Raw genomic sequence first — 20,324 nt, forward strand, 5'->3', positions numbered from 1 at the left:
ACGGCAAGCGACCGCACGCTTCTGCTTAAAATCAAGAAGTCTCTCAGTGGTTCTATTGTACCGGTACCTGCCCCATGCAGCGTGTTTCAAATGTACTGCACGAGCACAAGCAGGAGACCAAGAAGGCACGCACTTCTGAGATTGCCTGCCCAAGATTTGGGGTATAGAATGAGAAGCTGCGATTAAAACTGAGGACAAGAAGAGGTGTAAAAGCTCATCAATGGAGGACGAAGAAGGAACCTCACTAAAAGCAGTTAGTTGCGAGTAAAGGTCCCACTTTGCTTGATCAAATTGCCAGTGTGGGCTACAAAGAGGTGGCGAATATGAAGAAAGAATGATTGGAAAATGATTGCTGTCATGTAAGTCCGGGAGAATAGACCAGGTGAAGTCTAGTGCAGTGGAGAAAGAGCAGACCGAGAGATCGATGCAAGAGAGTAGGAGTATGAGGATAAAAATGGGTGGGAGTACCTGTATTTGAAACATGGAGGGGGTGAGAAGCAAGAAAAGCCTCCAACTGAATGCCACAGGAATCACCGCGACCCCCCCCCCCCCCCCCCCCCCCGAGAAAATGATGGGCATTAAAATCGCCAAGTAACAGAAGTGGTGGTGGTAAAGACAAAAAGGCAACATCCGGGATAGATAATGCCCGAGAAGGAGAGAGATACAAAGAACAGATTGTATACCACTTATGCAAGTGGATATGGGCCGCAGTGTAATGCAGTGAAGTACGAACAAATAGCTGATGGTACGGAATATCAGTGCATAGAAGAAGGGCACTTTCATTAAAGGTCCCATCAGAAAAAGGATCCGAAGAATACAATAAATTATAGCCTGAGATGGGACAGATAACAGCGGAGTGTAATTTTGGTTCTTGTCAGCAAACACAAACAGAGGAAAACCGGGAGAGCAACATCTGAAGTTTACCCCTGAGGCCGCGGATATTCCACTGTAAATAGGCCATGATCGGCAATGATAAAGATACCAGAAATCCACAGGTAAGGGTACCTACGGACAAGAGGGGTTAGAAAAGTCCACGTGGTGGCAGCGGAAAACGTTCAAGTAGCAAAGGAACGGCGCGCTGCGAAGAAAGGAATTGAGCAGATGGAGGGGAGGAACGAGAAGGAACAGGGGGTGGATCAGTGTCTATTGATGGTTTGGTTTCTGCAATATATTCCGAGATAGCTTCAAGTGTTTCGCAATTCAAAGACGTTGTATGGGAGACAATACTGGAGATAGGAGGAGGAGGGCGAGTAAAGATTGGGATAGTAATGAACTGTACCAAAATAGAGGGGGGACAAAAGGGTGGAGGGAACTGGAGAAGTGTGGGAGGGGACTGAAGAGGCAGAAACTTGGGAGGTGGTATAAGAGGAAAAAACTTGGAAGATGACAGGAGAGGAAGGCACAGCACGAGGAGGGTGAACCTCCACACTTGTAACAGAGCCAGTGAGAGGGAAAGAACCAGGTACAGAGACTGGAAAGGTAAAATGTGGAGGTGGAAGAAGGAAAGGAGGTGTTAAAGGAGATTTGAGCAATGGGGATTTTTGGGACTTCTGAGAAGTAGAGGGGCAACTGGGAGGAGGTTTGGGCTTGTGAGGGAGAACACGAAGAAGTGAGAACAGACTGAGGTGTTGAAGTAGGGATTTCTGAGCCCAGGACAGCAAAAGAATTAGAGACAGGAGTGACTATGGGAGGGGTAACCACAGAGGAGGCTGCAGATGGGGACTCCAGAAGTGGGGAGACGTTTAGAAACACGAGAATGAAAAATACGGGGTAGTCTCCCTTGGAGGCGTAGATGAGAAACTGCCATAGCATAAGAGAGACCTTCTGCCTCTTTGAGGCAACGGACTTCTTGCTCATTTAAGTAGACCTGGCAATGGCGAGAGTAAGAAGGGCGAGCCTCATGACAATTAAGGCAAGAGGGAGGTCAACTACAAGATGTATTGGAATGGTCATCGGCACCACAGACTGGGCATTTGGCTATAGATCTGCAATATTTCGCTGGGTGACCAAATCACCAGCAATTTCTACGCTGTTGCGGTGTAGGGATCACCTTTCGAACTTGTAACCAATGTCCTGCTACATTAACAGAGGATGGGAGTTTACGGCTGTTGAAAGTTAATTGAACCACACTGCAAGGGTATCATCTCTGCCCGCAGACAGGAAGGACATAAGTGTCTACTTTGAGGATTGGGAGATCTTGGAGTTCCAGCTGTTCGAGAATGTCATTGCCACATGTCTGGAAATTCTGTTGGACTATGGTATAGGGCAGAATGACAGTACCATTACAAGAATTGAGTGAATGATGTTTTTCAATAGTGACAGGAATAGTATCGATGTGTGAAAGAAAAAGATCACGAGCTTAGGCAGCATTCTGGACAGTGATGATGCGTGTACCGCTCGAGAGCATGAAAGGAAATATCTCTACCAATATGGCATAGGAGCACCTTGCCAATACTATGGTCAGAAAGATAGGTAATAGAAGAAGTTGGTTGTAAAGTAAAGAATTTAGTCCATTGTGCATTCCGAAACTGAGCATGGAAAGGGAGTGCATGATGTTCGTCTTTTCCGAGTAGAACGAAAAGGTGGCGAAGAAGTATCGTCAGGCAATTGTTGCTGGCGTTTAGGAGTGGGACCAAAGTTGGTCCGACGTGGGATGAGCTGGTGATTCAAAAACTGCCGCACCGTAGAGAGAGACCGGAGGCATAGTCAAAGGAGAGAGCGGAGGTCAGACAAATCGAAGGAGTCAGTTGAAACCCCGGTACCTGAAGCGAATGATGAAACAGCACCAGCAAGAGGTGCAGGGGCATTAGAAGTGTCCGAAGAGTGGTCAAAACGAAGGAGGGTCAGAATGGGGTGCAGTATCAAGAAAGGGCCCAGAGGTAGCAGGGTCATGGATTGGGTCCTCCATGGTTAGGTTACTTTTTTTTGTTTTTAAGGAAAAAAATAAAAGGGGGGAACGGGGAGGAATAGTTCCTAAGAGGAATGAAAGGGCCAGAAATCTCCCTCCACGCCCAAGAGGACCTCAGCACCGCAAGTAGCACAGATGCGGCATGGAACCCGTACCATACCCTACCCTTCATGCCAGTAAACCAGCAATCCAGGATAGCACCCTCACGTGTGCCGAGCTACCTCGGTGGACAAAAGAGAGGGCAGCCAGATATCTGGCACAAAGCATACCTCCTTTGGCCACCACCAGAATCCGAAAGGCGGCCTCCAGAGATACACCCGTTGCCCAAAAGACACCCAAAGCCACCCCCCGGGAGACCGGAGAGGGATCGGGACATCTCCAGGCGATCCAGATTCCACGGCAAACTACACCACCGCCAAGAACCTCAAAGAAATGGGATGGACCCCGGTACCCTTCCCCTACCTAGGAACTAGTGTGCCTGTGGGAAGAATCCCAAAGGCCAAAAAAGAGAGGGAATAAGGGAGAGGCAGGGAGGAGGAGGAAAGGAAAAAGGGAGGATAGGATAGGGAAGGGAGGATTGGGGGGTAATTAGGTTCGGTCTAAGGTTATATTTTACAAATAGTATACTGTGAAGAAAAAATAAAGGTAAAAACAGGTTACTGGATCACTTTGAAAAGATCGAAGTATTGCAAGTGTATACTACTGCCAACCCTCACTCGAGGAAACAACTGCCTACAGATAAAACTAAGAATTTAATGTGGAATTTCTCAAATAACTAAAGTAGTTCATTACAGAAACAGAGGATAAGGTGGTTTAAAATCAAACTAGCAATAGTACAACAGGTTAAGATGAATACTTTGCAATTGTACAGAGTACCATACATAATGGGGCTGTCAATACAAGGACCATAAAAGACTGGTAGGCAGCCATCATGATGACAAAGTTAAGGGATAAAAATATACAAAACATTTTCATAACAGGACCTGAATACAATTAAATAGTCTGCTGGAAAGCTTTTCTCTAATGGCTGTCTTCTCAGAGGAAGTTTCTATTGTGAAGGATCAAATGATAGTTGATAGAAACTGTCCAAGGAGGTACTGTCAAGCAAGTAAACCATACCCCCGGCCGGGATTGAACCCGCGGTCATAGAGTCTCAAAACTCCAGCCCGTCGCGCTAGCCACTAGACCAGCTAGCCACAATAAGATTCATCCAACTAGGTATATTTCTACACCATAGGAAAGTTAGCACAGGCACCTCTGTGACCACAAATGCAAGTTTTTACAGACGAATCTCCAGCTAGCGTGGCCGTGACGAACTCTAGCTCAAGTCCCTTCACTGCCGTCAACATGACTTAAGAAATCGTAATGACACGATTGCAAATAAACCATACCCCCGGCCGGGATTGAACCCGCGGTCATAGAGTCTCAAAACTCCAGCCCGTCGCGCTAGCCACTAGACCAGCTAGCCACAATAAGATTCATCCAACTTTCCTATGGTGTAGAAATATACCTAGTTGGATGAATCTTATTGTGGCTAGCTGGTCTAGTGGCTAGCGCGACGGGCTGGAGTTTTGAGACTCTATGACCGCGGGTTCAATCCCGGCCGGGGGTATGGTTTATTTGCAATCGTGTCATTACGATTTCTTAAGTCATGTTGACGGCAGTGAAGGGACTTGAGCTAGAGTTCGTCACGGCCACGCTAGCTGGAGATTCGTCTGTAAAAACTTGCATTTGTGGTCACAGAGGTGCCTGTGCTAACTTTCCTATGGTGTAGAAATATACCTAGTTGGATGAATCTTATTGTGGCTAGCTGGTCTAGTGGCTAGCGCGACGGGCTGGAGTTTTGAGACTATGACCGCGGGTTCAATCCCGGCCGGGGGTATGGTTTATTTGCAATCGTGTCATTACGATTTCTTAAGTCAAGTCAAGCAAGTGATGAAACTTGAATCAGCTGAATGTCTTATTTGTTTACAAAGTCCCAGTTTTCACTGTCTCCTGAATATTATGATCTTAGGCTAACCTTAACTTCCACTAGACATTTTCCTGTGTACTTCTTCAATGTTCCTCAAATCTAACTTCGTTATTATCCTTCTCTGGTAAGCTAGGAGATTCAGAACATAAAATGTCAGGAGCATGGGATTTGTTACCACTATTTAATAAGGACTACATAGGAAAATGGAAAAGAATTCTTCCTCTAAGTCATGAGTGTCATAAGAGGCGACTAAAATGCAGAGAGCAAGGGGCTAGTAACACCTTCTCCTGTATAAATACTAAATTTAAAGACTAAGGTCATCCTACCTTGGTGGGATACAACCAGTGTTAAAAAAAAAAATTAACAAGAATATAGAACATGACTGCTAGAGTAACAGTCAATGTTGAAAATTTCTTCTTTCTAGGTCTAGTACTGATGGTGCATTTCCTTTTTTTCACCCAAGTATTTCTTTAATATACTTGAACTCAAAACTGTTATGTCTAGGTAATTGGCTGACCATTTGCTAACCATTCCATTTTTTAAATGGCCAAAATCCCTGATTACAATTACTTTGCTTTTCCTAGTCACTGTTTTATAAGCATATTATGACGTACCTCACTATCCTGTCATGCTTCTTTCTCCCATGTATTCTTATATAGGCATTTAACTTTTTATTTTTTTTTTATTTTACTCTTCTCCACACTGAGCAAATTTCCTCAAATGTTACCTCATTTAGGAAATTAAAGTGGAAATATTCAATTATAAGAATAAATTCACCGACAACAATTACAAAAAGCAAATGTACGTAAAAATGAATATACAAACATCAGAATAAAGTGGTGTTTGCTTTTCTATGGGTGTGAAGCATGTACCTCAATGTTGTAACAGATGATAGAAATAGTAGAGTAAATATTTAATCTGATATCTGTGTGGTGCAGTTATGCAATGAGTAAGGAATTTATTGTAATCAAGTGGAAGTGCTAAACCTGTATGGTTCATGCAGTACTTCAGAAATGGAAGGCCTTAAGGTTCAATCCAAAGAAGGGAAGGATGAGTCTAGTTCCCTGGATTAATATCCCTTCATTGGAATCAAGGCACCGCCCTGGAGGGGAATATTAGAACTGCATGGCAGTATGAAAAGTTTAATTTGCAGAGGGTTAGTGGTTGTTTAGCTATGAAAGCAGCAAGATAAATTGAAAGAATGGGTGTATAAACAAGAGATGAATGAAAAGTGATGTCGGGGACAACAGTTGGAGTGATGGGAAAGGTGCATCTAGAAACAGGAACTTGAGCTTTCAGGATAATTATAAAAATATACAAGACTGGAGTAGAAATAAAATGTCTGAGATACAGCATGTTAATGGATTCCAATGTAATATTTTATCTGCAAAGGGACTCCAAGAAACAGTTAATAAGACGGTTTTAAAAGCTGGGAAGTAGTTTGAACTCAAGAGGAAGCCGTGTAAACTATGAAGACTACTGTACTCACTATACAAGCCAAAGTTCTTTGAGAAGGATTGGCTGCTCATCATCTCAAAACCACGACTGGCAAAGTACCGCACTGCCCATGCATCACTGTCTAGGTCGCCTGATGCAAAACCTTGGTAGGCAGAGTCAAACAAGGGAAATAGCTTCCTTTCTTCAACTACATCAGCTATCCTCTTCCACTGATCCTAAAATGTTAAAATATGTATTTTATACATACGTGTGTGTGTGTATAATATATATATATATATATATATATATATATATATATATATATATATATATATATATATATATATATATATATATATATATATATATATATATATATATATATATATATATATATATATATATATATATATATATATATATATATATATATATATATATATATATATATATATATATATATATATATATATATATATTTATATTTATTATTATTTTTTTTTATTATCACACTGGCCGATTCCCACCAAGGCAGGGTGGCCCGAAAAAGAAAAACTTTCACCATCATTCACTCCATCACTGTCTTGCCAGAAGGGTGCTTTACACTACAGTTTTTAAACTGCAACATTAAGACCCCTCCTTCAGAGTGCAGGCACTGTACTTCCCATCTCCAGGACTAAGTCCGGCCTGCCGGTTTCCCTGAATCCCTTCATAAATGTTACTTTGCTCACACTCCAACAGCACGTCAAGTATTAAAAACCATTTGTCTCCATTCACCCCTATCAAACACGCTCACGCATGCCTGCTGGAAGTCCAAGCCCCTCGCACACAAAACCTCCTTTACCCCCTCCCTCCAACCTTTCCTAGGCCGACCCCTACCCCGCCTTCCTTCCACTACAGACTGATACACTCTTGAAGTCATTCTGTTTCGCTCCATTCTCTCTACATGTCCGAACCACCTCAACAACCCTTCCTCAGCCCTCTGGACAACAGTTTTGGTAATCCCGCACCTCCTCCTAACTTCCAAACTACGAATTCTCTGCATTATATTCACACCACACATTGCCCTCAGACATGACATCTCCACTGCCTCCAGCCTTCTCCTCGCTGCAACATTCATCACCCACGCTTCACACCCATATAAGAGCATTGGTAAAACTATACTCTCATACAGTCCCCTCTTTGCCAAGGACAAAGTTCTTTATCTCCACAGACCCCTAAGTGCACCACTCACTCTTTTTCCCTCATCAATTCTATGATTCACCTCATCTTTCATAGACCCATCCGCTGACACGTCCACTCCCAAGTATTTGAATACGTTCACCTCCTCCATACTCTCTCCCTCCAATCTGATATCCAATCTTTCATCACCTAATCTTTTCGTTATCCTCATAACCTTACTCTTTCCTGTATTCACCTTTAATTTTCTTCTTTTGCACACCCTACCAAATTCATCCACCAATCTCTGCAACTTCTCTTCAGAATCTCCCAAGAGCACAGTGTCATCAGCAAAGAGCAGCTGTGACAACTCCCACTTTGTGTGTGATTCTTTATCTTTTAACTCCATGCCTCTTGCCAAGACCCTCGCATTTACTTCTCTTACAACCCCATCTATAAATATATTAAACAACCATGGTGACATCACACATCCTTGTCTAAGGCCTACTTTTACTGGGAAAAAATTTCCCTCTTTCCTACATACTCTAACTTGAGCCTCACTATCCTCGTAAAAACTCTTCACTGCTTTCAGTAACCTACCTCCTACACCATACACTTGCAACATCTGCCACATTGCCCCCCTATCCACCCTGTCATACGCCTTTTCCAAATCCATAAATGCCACAAAGACCTCTTTAGCCTTATCCAAATACTGTTCACTTACATGTTTCACTGTAAACACCTGGTCCACACACCCCCTACCTTTCCTAAAGCCTCCTTGTTCATCTGCTATCCTATTCTCCGTCTTACTCATTTATTTATTTATTTATTTATATATACATATATACATATATATACACACACACACACACACGTTTCTCCTCACTGGTTTTGCTGTAGGCAAATTCCCTTTTATTCAATCACCCATTTCTATCAGTAATTCACTAAGCAGTATAAATGTGCTTATGCAATCGCCCAAGCTGTCACTATCTTAGCCATATCTTCTTTGGTATCACTAAATTGACATTTATTAAAAACAAGAGAAGACAAAAAACAGATTTGGTCAAGGAAAATACAGTGAACATATTCTGAATGGAATTTTTTTTTTTTTAAGCATCTTTCACACAGTCTTAAGAAAATAACATGCAGCAGATGAAGCTGGGTTGATCTGAAAGTTGGGAAGATGGGTTAAGGGAGTAGGAAAGTAGTAGGGAGACATGTATTTACAGTCATAACAAGTGCACTTCAATCCAAAGACAGGCTGGTTAATTAGTGGCAAGACGTAGGAGGAAATGTAAAAGGTGGAAGAAGAGTACTGAATTTTATATGTAATTTTTCTCATTTGTTTCTTGAGCAATTACATTTAATTTTAGGTACATAAATGACCGTTTGGTACACTTGTGATAAGCTAATTTCTGGTAAAATCAAGAAATGTGGAATTTGCAGTCTCAAAGCAAATCTGTTTGCTGTCTGGGTTTGTTTTACATGAATTCTCTTTAATGGGCCAGAAATGTATTTAATGCATAAGGCAAGAGACACCTGTATTTCTAAACAATTACAAGCAGCACACTATACAGGAATTATGAGATACAAAACTTGTGCTTTGGTAACACCTACCTCTATTACATCTGATTATGAAAATTTAGGATAAGAATATAAAACTAATTGTATGCAAAGCTCCAATTAATATTTTACCATTTTACTTAGCAAGATCCATTCTAAAACAGTTTAAATATATCTGTAATTCTGGTTCAATCTTAAAATGCCAAGAAATGCCCATTTACGTGACCACTATGATTACGCTGAACATAAAACCTGGACCACTACTTCCATGGCTAGCAAACTGCATCTCCACTAACAAGCCCTGCTCATACCCAAGTAAACACTACTACATAGCACCGCTTCTTGCTCATCTCTAGTTCCCCTACACAAGTCTCCTTCCTAATGTATCTATTAGACTTTAAAGCCCCTGATGGGCAAAATGTTTCAAAGATACCCATGAATCATACTTATCTAATTCACCAAAACTATATACAGGAAGGCCCCACTTATACGGCTGGTTAGGTTCCAGGCTACCGCCGTAAAGTGGAACACCCTTTTTTTCCACTTACAAATGCATACAAACACTAGATAACAAGTTTACACTAACATATATTAAGTTAGCAATAGAACCAGGCATCAAAAAACAATAAAAAAGTACAATACACACATAGTGCACTCATTACTTACCTTAAAATATTTTTAGTCTTAATCTAGGGTGAGACAAGTAGTATTTATTGTAAGAAATCAAGTGTGGTATGTATGGTAGTCAGCCAGGCTACCATACCAGGCCACCCCACCCACACATACAATTCTATGATATTTAAGCATCCCAGAGTGATAAAATGTATGTACAGTTCACTCATTACTTACCTTAAAATATAGGGTGAGATGAGTAGTATTTATTGTAAAAAATCAAGTGTGGTATGTATGGTAGTCAGCCGGGCTACCATACCAGGCCAACCCACCTACACATAATATTCTATTACATTTAAGCATCCCAGAGCGATAAAATGTATATACAGTTCACTCAGTACTTACCTTAAAATATTTGTATTCTTAATGTAGGGTCAGGAGTAAGTAAATGAGATAAAACGAATAAATGAGAGAGAAAGAATGAGTGCATGAGAGAGGACAGGCGCAGAGTTATGTAAACAAACCAGGCGAAAGTAAGTTTTGTAAACGAAGTGTACACGTCTGGTTTGTGTACAAGTTACATTGTGTACAGGTTGTCTCTACATTGATACGGTAGAATAAATAAAGAAGAACACTCCCATTCTCGTGTAACATCATTTTGAGAAGAAATGATGCTCTGAGTGAAGGCAATGGAAATAAGTCACTGACTTTTTTGGGTTATCCTAGGTTCTCTACACATATGTTATGTATGATAATCTATGTAACTGTATTTGTGTATACCTGAATAAACTTACATACATACGAAAGGAATAATTTTCTACAGTTACCCCCAGTAACACATTTTCTCTTATGTTAGATTAGAGAAAATGTTATTCTTGGCATCACTTGTACAAGTTATCTGGCTACCACATCTCATATTTATGTTTATTTATTCTATTGTAGGGTGTATTTATCATCTTTTTATGTTATGTATCGTGTTTATTATATAATTTTGAAAAAAATATCATGGATTAATGAAAATGTGTATATTAACGTAATATACAACATTTAATGAGACTCGGTGATTATTATTATTATTATTAGCATTTCTAATATGGCGTCACTTGTGCAAGTCGTCTGCTACCACATCTCATATTTATGTTTATTTATTCTATTGTGGGGTGTATTTATCATCTTTTTATGTTATGTATCATGTTTATTATATAATTTTGAAAAAATATCATAGATGGATTAATGAAAATGTGTATTTAACGTAATATACGACATTTAAATGAGACTCGATGATTATCATCATTACTAATATGACGTCTGGAGACATAAGACACTCTTACTGATTTTTATGTGTACCTGCACGCCAGCACAGTATGTAAGTTTATTTAAGTACAGGTATACATAAGTATAATTATCAGAGTATATATAAAATATGAAATAACTTTTAAAAACATTTGAAATTTTGGAGTTTCCAGACAAAATGGAGAGACTTAGTGCTTACTGAGCTCACGAAGAATGTAAACAAACAGGGTGGGGCGCAGTGACCGTATTAGAAAGTCAGGTGGGGGGAGCCGTATAGCGAGTTTTGGTCATAATTTGAAATGACCGTATTAGTGGAACGCCGTAAAGCGGGGCCCTGCTGTACTTATGATTTAGTTATATTGGAACATACAAACTCATAATTGTAAAATCATTTATGCATAGGGTTTTATGAATTCTCCAGTCCTTCAGAAGCAACTAATCTCTGAGTGAGGCTAATCAAGTCTCAGGGGTGAAAAATAGAAGGTGCTACATGGGCACCTGAAAAACAAGATCCAGTATTGCACTACATAGGTGTTATGAAAGTGGTGTTGGATTAAATATAGACCAAAGATCACTCTGGTATCCATTTCTATGATGAGGGCTACACAGAAATGCCCTAATGATGCTACTCTCCAAGGCACAGTAATATTGTACTTTGTGCAATGGCATGTGCAGAACAGCGAGGAATATTTTTTAACACAATGAACCAAGTGATCCTTATATGTAGTTCTCATCCTATAAATCAAGTTGTAACACCTGCAATTCAGACCTGTATGGCCATTATGTCAAGGCTCTACAGTGGTTAAGCACAAACTGTACTTGCTAATGAAGTTAAGAGTCGGATAGAGCCTTTACGAGTCAAGGTTATCACACTACACACATTAAGGTCAATGTAATAAAATTTCTTTGGTCAGGAGTCAATTATGACATGGATGAATATCCTCTTTTTCAATGTTCTGTACAGTCAGGAATCAAAGCTGGAAAGGGCTCTGTGGAACACAATGCATACAAAACTTGCAAAGCTGGGCTACATCTGTCAAAGGCACTGGAGACAATAGGTATATATAATAAATGGAACCCCTTCCAATTCAACATCACATCTGCAACCCATGTCAGAAGGTCTTGGAAAGACAATACAAAGATTGGTAGCTTGTAACAAATGTAACGAAGTCCATATGCAGAGTTCTCAAATATTCGTTAACGACAAAAGTTTCAGTGAAGTGCCTAGTAGAAAACTACTGGGAGGTGTCAGGGCAGGAATCCTGAAATGTTCAGTCATCCCAGAATACCCTGACAAAAAGTTCACACTATGCAAGGATGAAAAACTATATACAGGAGCCAGGACATTTGAGTTCATGCAGGCTTGTTGTCCAATTAGAATACTAGTCTCATATGCTGAGAGAAATTAATGGACTCGTACAATATGAGGTGCCATCAGTTCCTTGCAGTTGATATGAAGAATGATTGACATAGTGTTTAACCCTTTCACTGTCAAGATTCCTGCTCACTATTGAAGGACTTAGAAAAAAAAATTCTTTTGAAATGAATCTTTTCTGGATGGTAATGAAAGCAAAGTACAAAATTTGATGGAAAACTTACGGAATTACGCTTTTGCAAAGTTAGCAGTCTCTGCGATATTTACACCAGCGATTTCACACATTTTGAGCCTTATTTCGTGCCAATTTCTTTGTTCCAGTTCACTATTCATAGCTATTTCGCTAGAACCTTTTCTTTTATTGAGTACAACAAACCGCCCATTTACCCATTTCAATTACCCAATAGTGATCAGAAATTGGTAATTTGGCCAATTTCATATAAAATTCAAGAAAAGCCAATTTCAACAGAGTCCAGAATTAACAATGCAAACATTCCTAGCACTAAAATAACTATCTGTTCATTAGTCACATCTCCAGGCACCTCTTACATTAAGCTTGCTTTCCATTTTGTAATTTTATTCACACAAGAAATAGAAGATTTACTGTTATGCAAACTACTGCATTATTGTAAAAATGGTATAAATAATATCAGCACATTTGTGAAAGCATATTAGACCCACCAGTTGATGTGTATTGGATGCGTGACAATTCATTTACTCTTGAACATTGGCAAAAATCGAACACTTCCCCTGCTTTGAGCTCAATTTTGAGGTGTACTTTTAGTCTGTAAACCATTCAAAGTCATCTCTATTTCTGTAATATATCTTCCATTCTATCAAATGAGATCAAGAAAACGAGAATACAACTATAAAGACCATACGAAAATACACCGCAAAGTTGCAGTTTTAAACCAAAAACACAGTCGCAGTTTTTTTTATCATTATGCACTGCGTGCTGCAGGATTTTTTTTTATACTGCATATACTGACCACTCAGACCCAATCTCTCATATGTAGGCCTACCAGCTATCTCCCGCAAAATTGGAAGAAGCTAAAATTTTGGCGTAGTGTTACGGAACCGTTGCTAGCTTGCAAGCCACAATATTATGGGACAGACAGTGAAAGAGTTAAGGTGGTGCCTCAAGAAAGGAGTTGGTAAAAGGGGCAAAGGCAGTAGACCAGAACTTATGCCCCCACCCAAATAAATTTTCTTCCCAAAACTTACACACAAAATTTGCTTCATCACTGTAAAGAGCCAACAAGCCACTTCGATGCTCTCACTACTCAACATGTACAAGGTAAGGCAGTACCCATGGAATTTCAATTTTTTACAAGACCCCATCTTCCTGCAGGTTCAAAAAACAAACTGATTAATGAGACACTCATGCAACACTTGAGTATATTTGCTGTGGAAACATTTCACAAACTAGTGACCTCAGTCCAGTACATACCTACCACTCTTTCAGTGAAGGTACTGCCCTTCCCACCTCCAGGACTAATACAATCAGGCAGCATCTGAATCCCTCCATGTGTTTCCTTACTCGTGCTAATAGCATGCCAGCATAAAGAACAGAGAGCACTGCAGTAACCCTACTGGCCCATGCTAGGCAAGTCCAAATCTCACTCACTCGTGTACCTGTCCAACCAATTTCGTCATTCATTAAAAGATTTCTCTATTCATTCTGATCTAATTATCTCACAAACCTGCTGGATGCTCAAGCTCCTAGCATTCAAAACTTTTTATTTCCTTCTTCCATCCTTCTATAACCCCTACCTTTCCTTCCTTCCCCTCATTTATATACCCTCTTCATCTTATCCTTCATCTTTTCTAGATCATCCTCCACCTCATCCTCCTCCCATACCATCCCATATCATCCTGACCCCATACCATCTAGTATTTAAACTCTTAATTCTCTGCATAATATTGATACACTTATTGCTATAAACATGACATTTCCTCTGCCTCAAGGATCCTTGCTGCAATGTTGAAAGTTTATGCCTCCAATGTCAATGTGTCACACCCCTACAAGTATTTTGGTAGTGGTACCGTGAATTTCGAACAGCTCCCAACTCGAACAATTATGTAAGTATATTTTTGTAAGTACTTTTTTTAAGTGTATTTTTGGGGGGTCTGACACAGACTAATCTAATTTACATTATTCCTTATAGGAACAAATTCGTTCAGTAACGGCACTCAAACAGCCTTCTCGAACAATTTAAAGCCGAAATTCGAGGTACCACTGTACCTTACCCCTTTTTTCCTCTGCATATAAACTTCTTTCCGCAGATGCCTCAACACCTACCTTCTTTCCTTAATCACGGGTTCACTTCACCATGGCCACCCCCAAATATCTAAGTACAGTGGACCCCCGCCTTACGAACGTATCGCGTTACGTTAAATCCGCCATACGAAGCATTTGAGTGCAAAAATTTTGCCTTGCCTCACGATAAACTCGCCTTATGTGATTCATCCGGGACACATCCCACGTGTGGCCTCAGCACCAGTGTTTACAAGCCAGCCAGTGCGGTCGCATTCATGCATACATTCAGTACATTTCATCTTATCCCAGTGTTTTTTGTGCTTGTAACTGCAAAGTCACCATGGGCCCCAAGAAAGCTTCTAGTGCCAACCCTGTGGTAAAAAGGGTGAGAATTGGTATGGAAATTAAGGAAGATTTTGAAGGGTTTGGGGCTAACCCTGAGAAGCCTATGCCAGTTGTGGAATCCACTGTGCCCACTTCAAAGATTAAGGAAATGTGTGCAAAGTGGGTTAAAGTGCAAACCTTTAAGGATGAAAATCACCCTAACACAGCTATTGCAAGCTGTGCTGGTGACTATTACAATGACAACGTTGTGGCTCATTTTAGGCAAATCTTAAAGGAACGAGAGGTACAGAGCTCCATGGACAGATTTGTTGTGCAACAGAGGTCCAGTGACTCAAGCTGGTCCTAGTGGCATTAAAAGAAGATGGGAAGTAACCCCAGAAAAGGACTTGCTACCTCAAGTCCTAATGGAAGGGGATTCCCCTTCTAAACAATAACTTTCATACTCTCCCCTCCTCCCATCCAATCAATCATCACCAGATCTTCAATAAAGGTAAGTGTCATGTATTCTATTCTTAGTAGAGTAGTAATTGTGCATGTCTTCTTCAGTTTGTGTGTATTAAAATTAATATTTCACGTGGTTAAAAAAAAAAATGTTCACACTTTGGGGTGTCTTGCACGGATTAATTTGATTTCCATTATTTCTTATGGGGAAAATTAATTCGCCTTACGATAATTTCGGCTTACGATGAGCTCTCAGGAACGGATTAATATCGTAAGGCAGGGGTCCACTGTACTGTATACCCACTACCTCAACACCCCCAATCTTTTCATTGTCTAGACCTTGTTACTCTTAACTTTTACTCTTTTTCCACGTTAACTTTTAATTTCCTAATACATTCTCTCCTAAATTCATCCACCAATCTTTGCAGAATTATCTTCAGAATCTTCATAATTAGCTCCCATTTTTTATCAGTTACCTAATCCCACTCCTTAACCATCTGAGGGTCCAGACCCCCCCCCCCCAATCTGAAAATTCCCCACAGGGTCCAACAATTGAAAAAAAAAAAAAATGAAATGGTAGAGAATCTTTCTGAAGATAATGAAACAAGTACGAAATCTGATCAAAAACTGACAAAATTACACTCGCTAATTTTGTTGTGTCAGTGATATTTACACAACGGTGATTTTGCCCAATTTGAGTCCTATTTTTGGCCAATTACATTGTTCCATTAGACCAAATTCTTAACTATTTTGCTAGTATGTGTTGCATTTTATCTATCGAGCACAGGAAATCGCCCAATCAACTATTTCAACTACCCAATAAATTGGAAATTGGTAATGTTGCCAATTTCACACGAATTTCAAAATATTCCAATTTCAAAATAGGATCCAGAATAAACAATGCAGGTATTTCTGGCACTAAAATAATATTTCTTCTGTTTATCAGTTACATTTCTAGGCTTCACACATTTTTATTTTTTATTCACACCAAAAAATAGAAGATTTACTGTTATGCAACACTGTAATAATTGTATAAATATTATTAGCACATTTGTGAACATACATCAGAACCACCAGCTGACATGTATTGGATGCGTGATGTGACTGGTTTCCTTTTGAACATCGGCAAAAATCAAACATTTCTGCTACTGAGCTCAATTTCAAGCTATTTTGAGTACTAAAACCAATCAAAATCATCTCTATTTCTGTAATATATCTTCCATTCTATCAAACAAGACCAAGAAACCACAAATACAACCATAAGAACTATGCAAAAATACACTGGTCACTGTTTTAATCCAAAAACACTGTCACAGTTTTTTTTTCCCTCATTATGCACTGAATGCTGCAGGATTTGTTTTATATAGTGCACACTTACCACAGATGCATTCTCTCATATCTAGGCCGAAATTTACCACTCACAGCTTATCTGAGCGAGCTGAGCTCATGACAGTACTATGGCACAGACCCTGGCTTCAAAGCCAGAAAAAGTCCAGGGAAAAAATTGGAGACTCAATAAGGGAAGATGCTGCAACTCCTCTTTATTTAACAATTAGCAAGCCTCAACAATTCTTCGTAATTACTAAATCATACACAAATAAAAGTGTTAAAGGACATTAAAGAGCAACACTTCCCACAAATACAGGTAGTTACAGTAGGAATATTAGATGGGTTTTAGTCAAGTTATCCAGCAAGACATGAATGAGAAAATCACAAGAACAAGACAACAGAAAAAAGTTAAATAATTGGAAAAAACAGATTAACATTTTGGCAAATAAAATATCAACCCAAGAATAAAAGTAGAGTTAACCGTTTCACTGTCTCCCACGGAGATTAATTTATTGATGCCAGTGTCGTTTTAAGCAAACAGTCAAATATAGAGCAAAGCTTTGATTAGTATGAATGATGAATCCCATTAAATGATTGCATTCATCAAATTTGTACTTTTTGAAGCTGTTATAATGCAAAGTATGGTAATTAGTCCCACACCAATAAAATAGCATATAAAATTTTTTAATATATTAGCAAAAGATAACAAAAATGTATTTCTTATTAAAGTTTAATACAGTGGAACCCCAGTTTTCGTCCTTAATCCATTCCAGAAGGTTGGTTGAAATCCGTAATGGATGAAAACCGAAGTAATATTTCCCTTAAGAAATAACGTAAATCCAATTAATCCGTTCCAGACACCCAAAAATATTAACAAAAAAAAAATACATTTCATAGAGAATAATTATAGTTTTACATACCGAAAACAATGAGAAATAAATATAAATGACTAATTTTAATGGATAAATGAACACTTAAATCACTATTACATACCTTTATTGAAGACAGTTGTTGGCGTATGGAAGAAGGCGAGGAGGGGGGAGGGAGGAGAGGTTACTGTTTGGAAGGAAAATCCCCCTCCATAAGGACTTCAGGTACAAAGCCCTATCTGGAGTTACTTCCCTTCTTTGTCTTTTACTAGCACTAGGACCAACTTGAGTCACTGGACCCCTGTCGCACAAACCAAAAATCTGTCCAGACAGCTGTTTCTGGCGTCTCTAAGATTTGCCTAAAGTGGGACAAGGCATTGTCACTGAACATGTTGCAGACACTGCTTGCAACAGTTTTATATGGGCGATAATTCTCCACAGAACTTTGCACCTCACTCCACTTTGCACAAATGTCCTTAATCACTGAAGAAGGCACATTCTCCCCTCTCTGTGCCTCCTGTGAAGCAATTTCCTCAGCTGCAATCTGTTGCTGCTCCAGTTGAAGGTGTTGCAGATCTTCAGTAGTTAGCTCTTCCCCGTGGTCCTCCACCAACTCTTCCCCATCCTGGCCACTCACATCCAACCCCCCATGGACTTCCCCAAAGACAATACATTCCACAATAGGCATAGGGTCATCAGGGTCAGCCTCAAACCCTTCAAAATCCTTCTCAAGGACACATTCTGGCCACAATTTTCTCCAAGCAGAATTCATCGTCCTGGAAGTCACTTCTTGCCAAGCCTCATCTATAAGGCTTATGCAATGGAGGATATTGAAGTGATTCCTCCAGAACTCTCAGGGTCATTTCAGTGTCCAAGGTCACTTCAAAGCACCTTTGAAATATTGCTTTGGTGTAGAGTTTTTTGAAGTTTGAAATAACCTGCTGGTCCATGGGCTGGATGAGAGGAGTGGTATTAGGGGGAAAGAACTTCACTCTGATGAAACTAAACTCCTCAAACAATTGGTCTTCTAAGTCTGGAGGATGAAAAGGAGCATTGTCCATTACCAGGAGGCACCTGAGTGGTAATTTATTTTCCAGGAGGTATTTCTTCACACTCGGGCCAAACACTTCATTGACCCACTATGAAAATTAGTCTCGTGACCCATGCCTTATTGTCAGCCTTCCACATCACACACAATTTACTCTTGACATTGTTCTTCTTGAACACTTGGAGATTTTCAGAGTGATACACCAGTAAAGGCTTCACTTTGAAATCCCCACTAGCATTACCACAGAACAAGAGTGTTATTTATCCTTCATTGGCTTCTATCCTCGCAGTGCCTTTTCCTCCTGCGTGATGTAGGTCCTCTGGCATTTTCTTCCAAAAGAGGCCTGTTTCGTCACAACTGAACACTTGCTGGGGGAGGAATCCTTCAGCCTCTATGTACTCCTTGAATTCATCAACGAATTCTTCAGCCACACGTTTGTCCGAACTTGCAGCCTCGCCATGCCCTACCACACTGTGCATGCCACTTCGCTTCGTGAATCTGTCGAACCAGCCTTTGCTGGCCTTAAATTCACTAACAGCAGCATTCATTCCAGGCATTTTCTTTAAGAGATCTGCATGAAATTGCTTTGCTTTTTCACAAATTATTGCCTCCACAACACTCTCCTGCTAACTGTTTTCCAATGATCCACAAAAACAACTTCTCCACGTCTTCGATTGTTTGTGATCTGTTTTGTTAGCATATTTACCCCTTTGCAACATCAGTTTCCTTGATTTCTACTTTGTCAGGATAGAAATGACTTGATTTGAACTTGCCATACATCCTGGCAAGCTCAGCCACACGTATGCCACTTTCATATTTTGCTACAAGCTCTTTCTTGAATTTTATGATGTTTCTCACCTTTACCAAAGGGCTGGCATTAGAAATTTTCTTTGACCCCATGGTGGCTTATTTTGCAGTCGCACTCAATAAACAAGCACAAAAAACAATGGATTATTATGAAATGTTTCAGATGAATGCACAAAGTATTGCTCACTGAACAAATGAGAGGCAGAGCAAGTCACATACATGTGAGCGGAAGCGTTTGGTACAGACGATTTCCAAGCGGAGGTATGAAACCCGGGGTAAAATTTTGCCCAAAAAGTGGTCGAAATGCAGATTATACGATATCCGCACCGGACGAAATCCGAGGTTCCACCGTACATTCTAACCAACAAAAACAGTTTTATTGTTGAGCTAAATTAAGAAGGTCTCCATAAGTCATTTCTTCTAAGTATGAATAAAACAAGTTATTCACATCTGTAGAGTACAGATCATGGAAACCAAGCTGCCTTCCAATGTCTTATTTCCTCAACAGCAGATTGTATTTAGAGGAAAAGCCCTCAAATTATTTGTGCAATGAGGCAAAGTGTGTTTTCACACTGCACACTTATTGCTTGGAGTTAATTCTTCCCGAGCATGGGAAATACTTTCAAATTTGTTGGTCTGTGCATCCACCATCTTCCACTATTTAAAAAAAAAAAATTATTTAGCAGCAGCTGCTACTTATCTGCACTGACAGACTCAAGTAATTTTAGCATTATGCAATTGAATTCTATTTCTAAAATGGTCAAGCCAACCTTTGTTTGCAATAAAAATTTCTTCAGTTTCTACATGAATTCTGTATTCTCTCACTGCAGTAAAGACTCAAAGCTTTTGTTCAATAAGACACTCCATTTCCATTACTGCAATGCTATTTCTAGGAGTTATTTGCAAG

The 20,324-nt window shown here is 39.8% G+C and overlaps 1 protein-coding gene across 1 annotated transcript in view; it reads right to left on the minus strand.

Annotated features, from left to right (window-relative positions):
• Nucleotides 1-20,324, minus strand: part of Got1 (Glutamate oxaloacetate transaminase 1) — an 82,455-nt gene that overhangs the window by 37,815 nt on the left and 24,316 nt on the right. Inside the window, exon 5 of the mRNA XM_053772372.2 lies at nt 6,370-6,553. Coding sequence (XP_053628347.1) covers nt 6,370-6,553 — 184 coding nt within the window. The remainder of the gene's footprint in view (nt 1-6,369; nt 6,554-20,324) is intronic.

The sequence above is a fragment of the Cherax quadricarinatus genome, chromosome 23, assembly GCF_038502225.1.
Source record: "Cherax quadricarinatus isolate ZL_2023a chromosome 23, ASM3850222v1, whole genome shotgun sequence".
Taxonomy (NCBI): Eukaryota; Metazoa; Arthropoda; class Malacostraca; order Decapoda; family Parastacidae; genus Cherax; species Cherax quadricarinatus.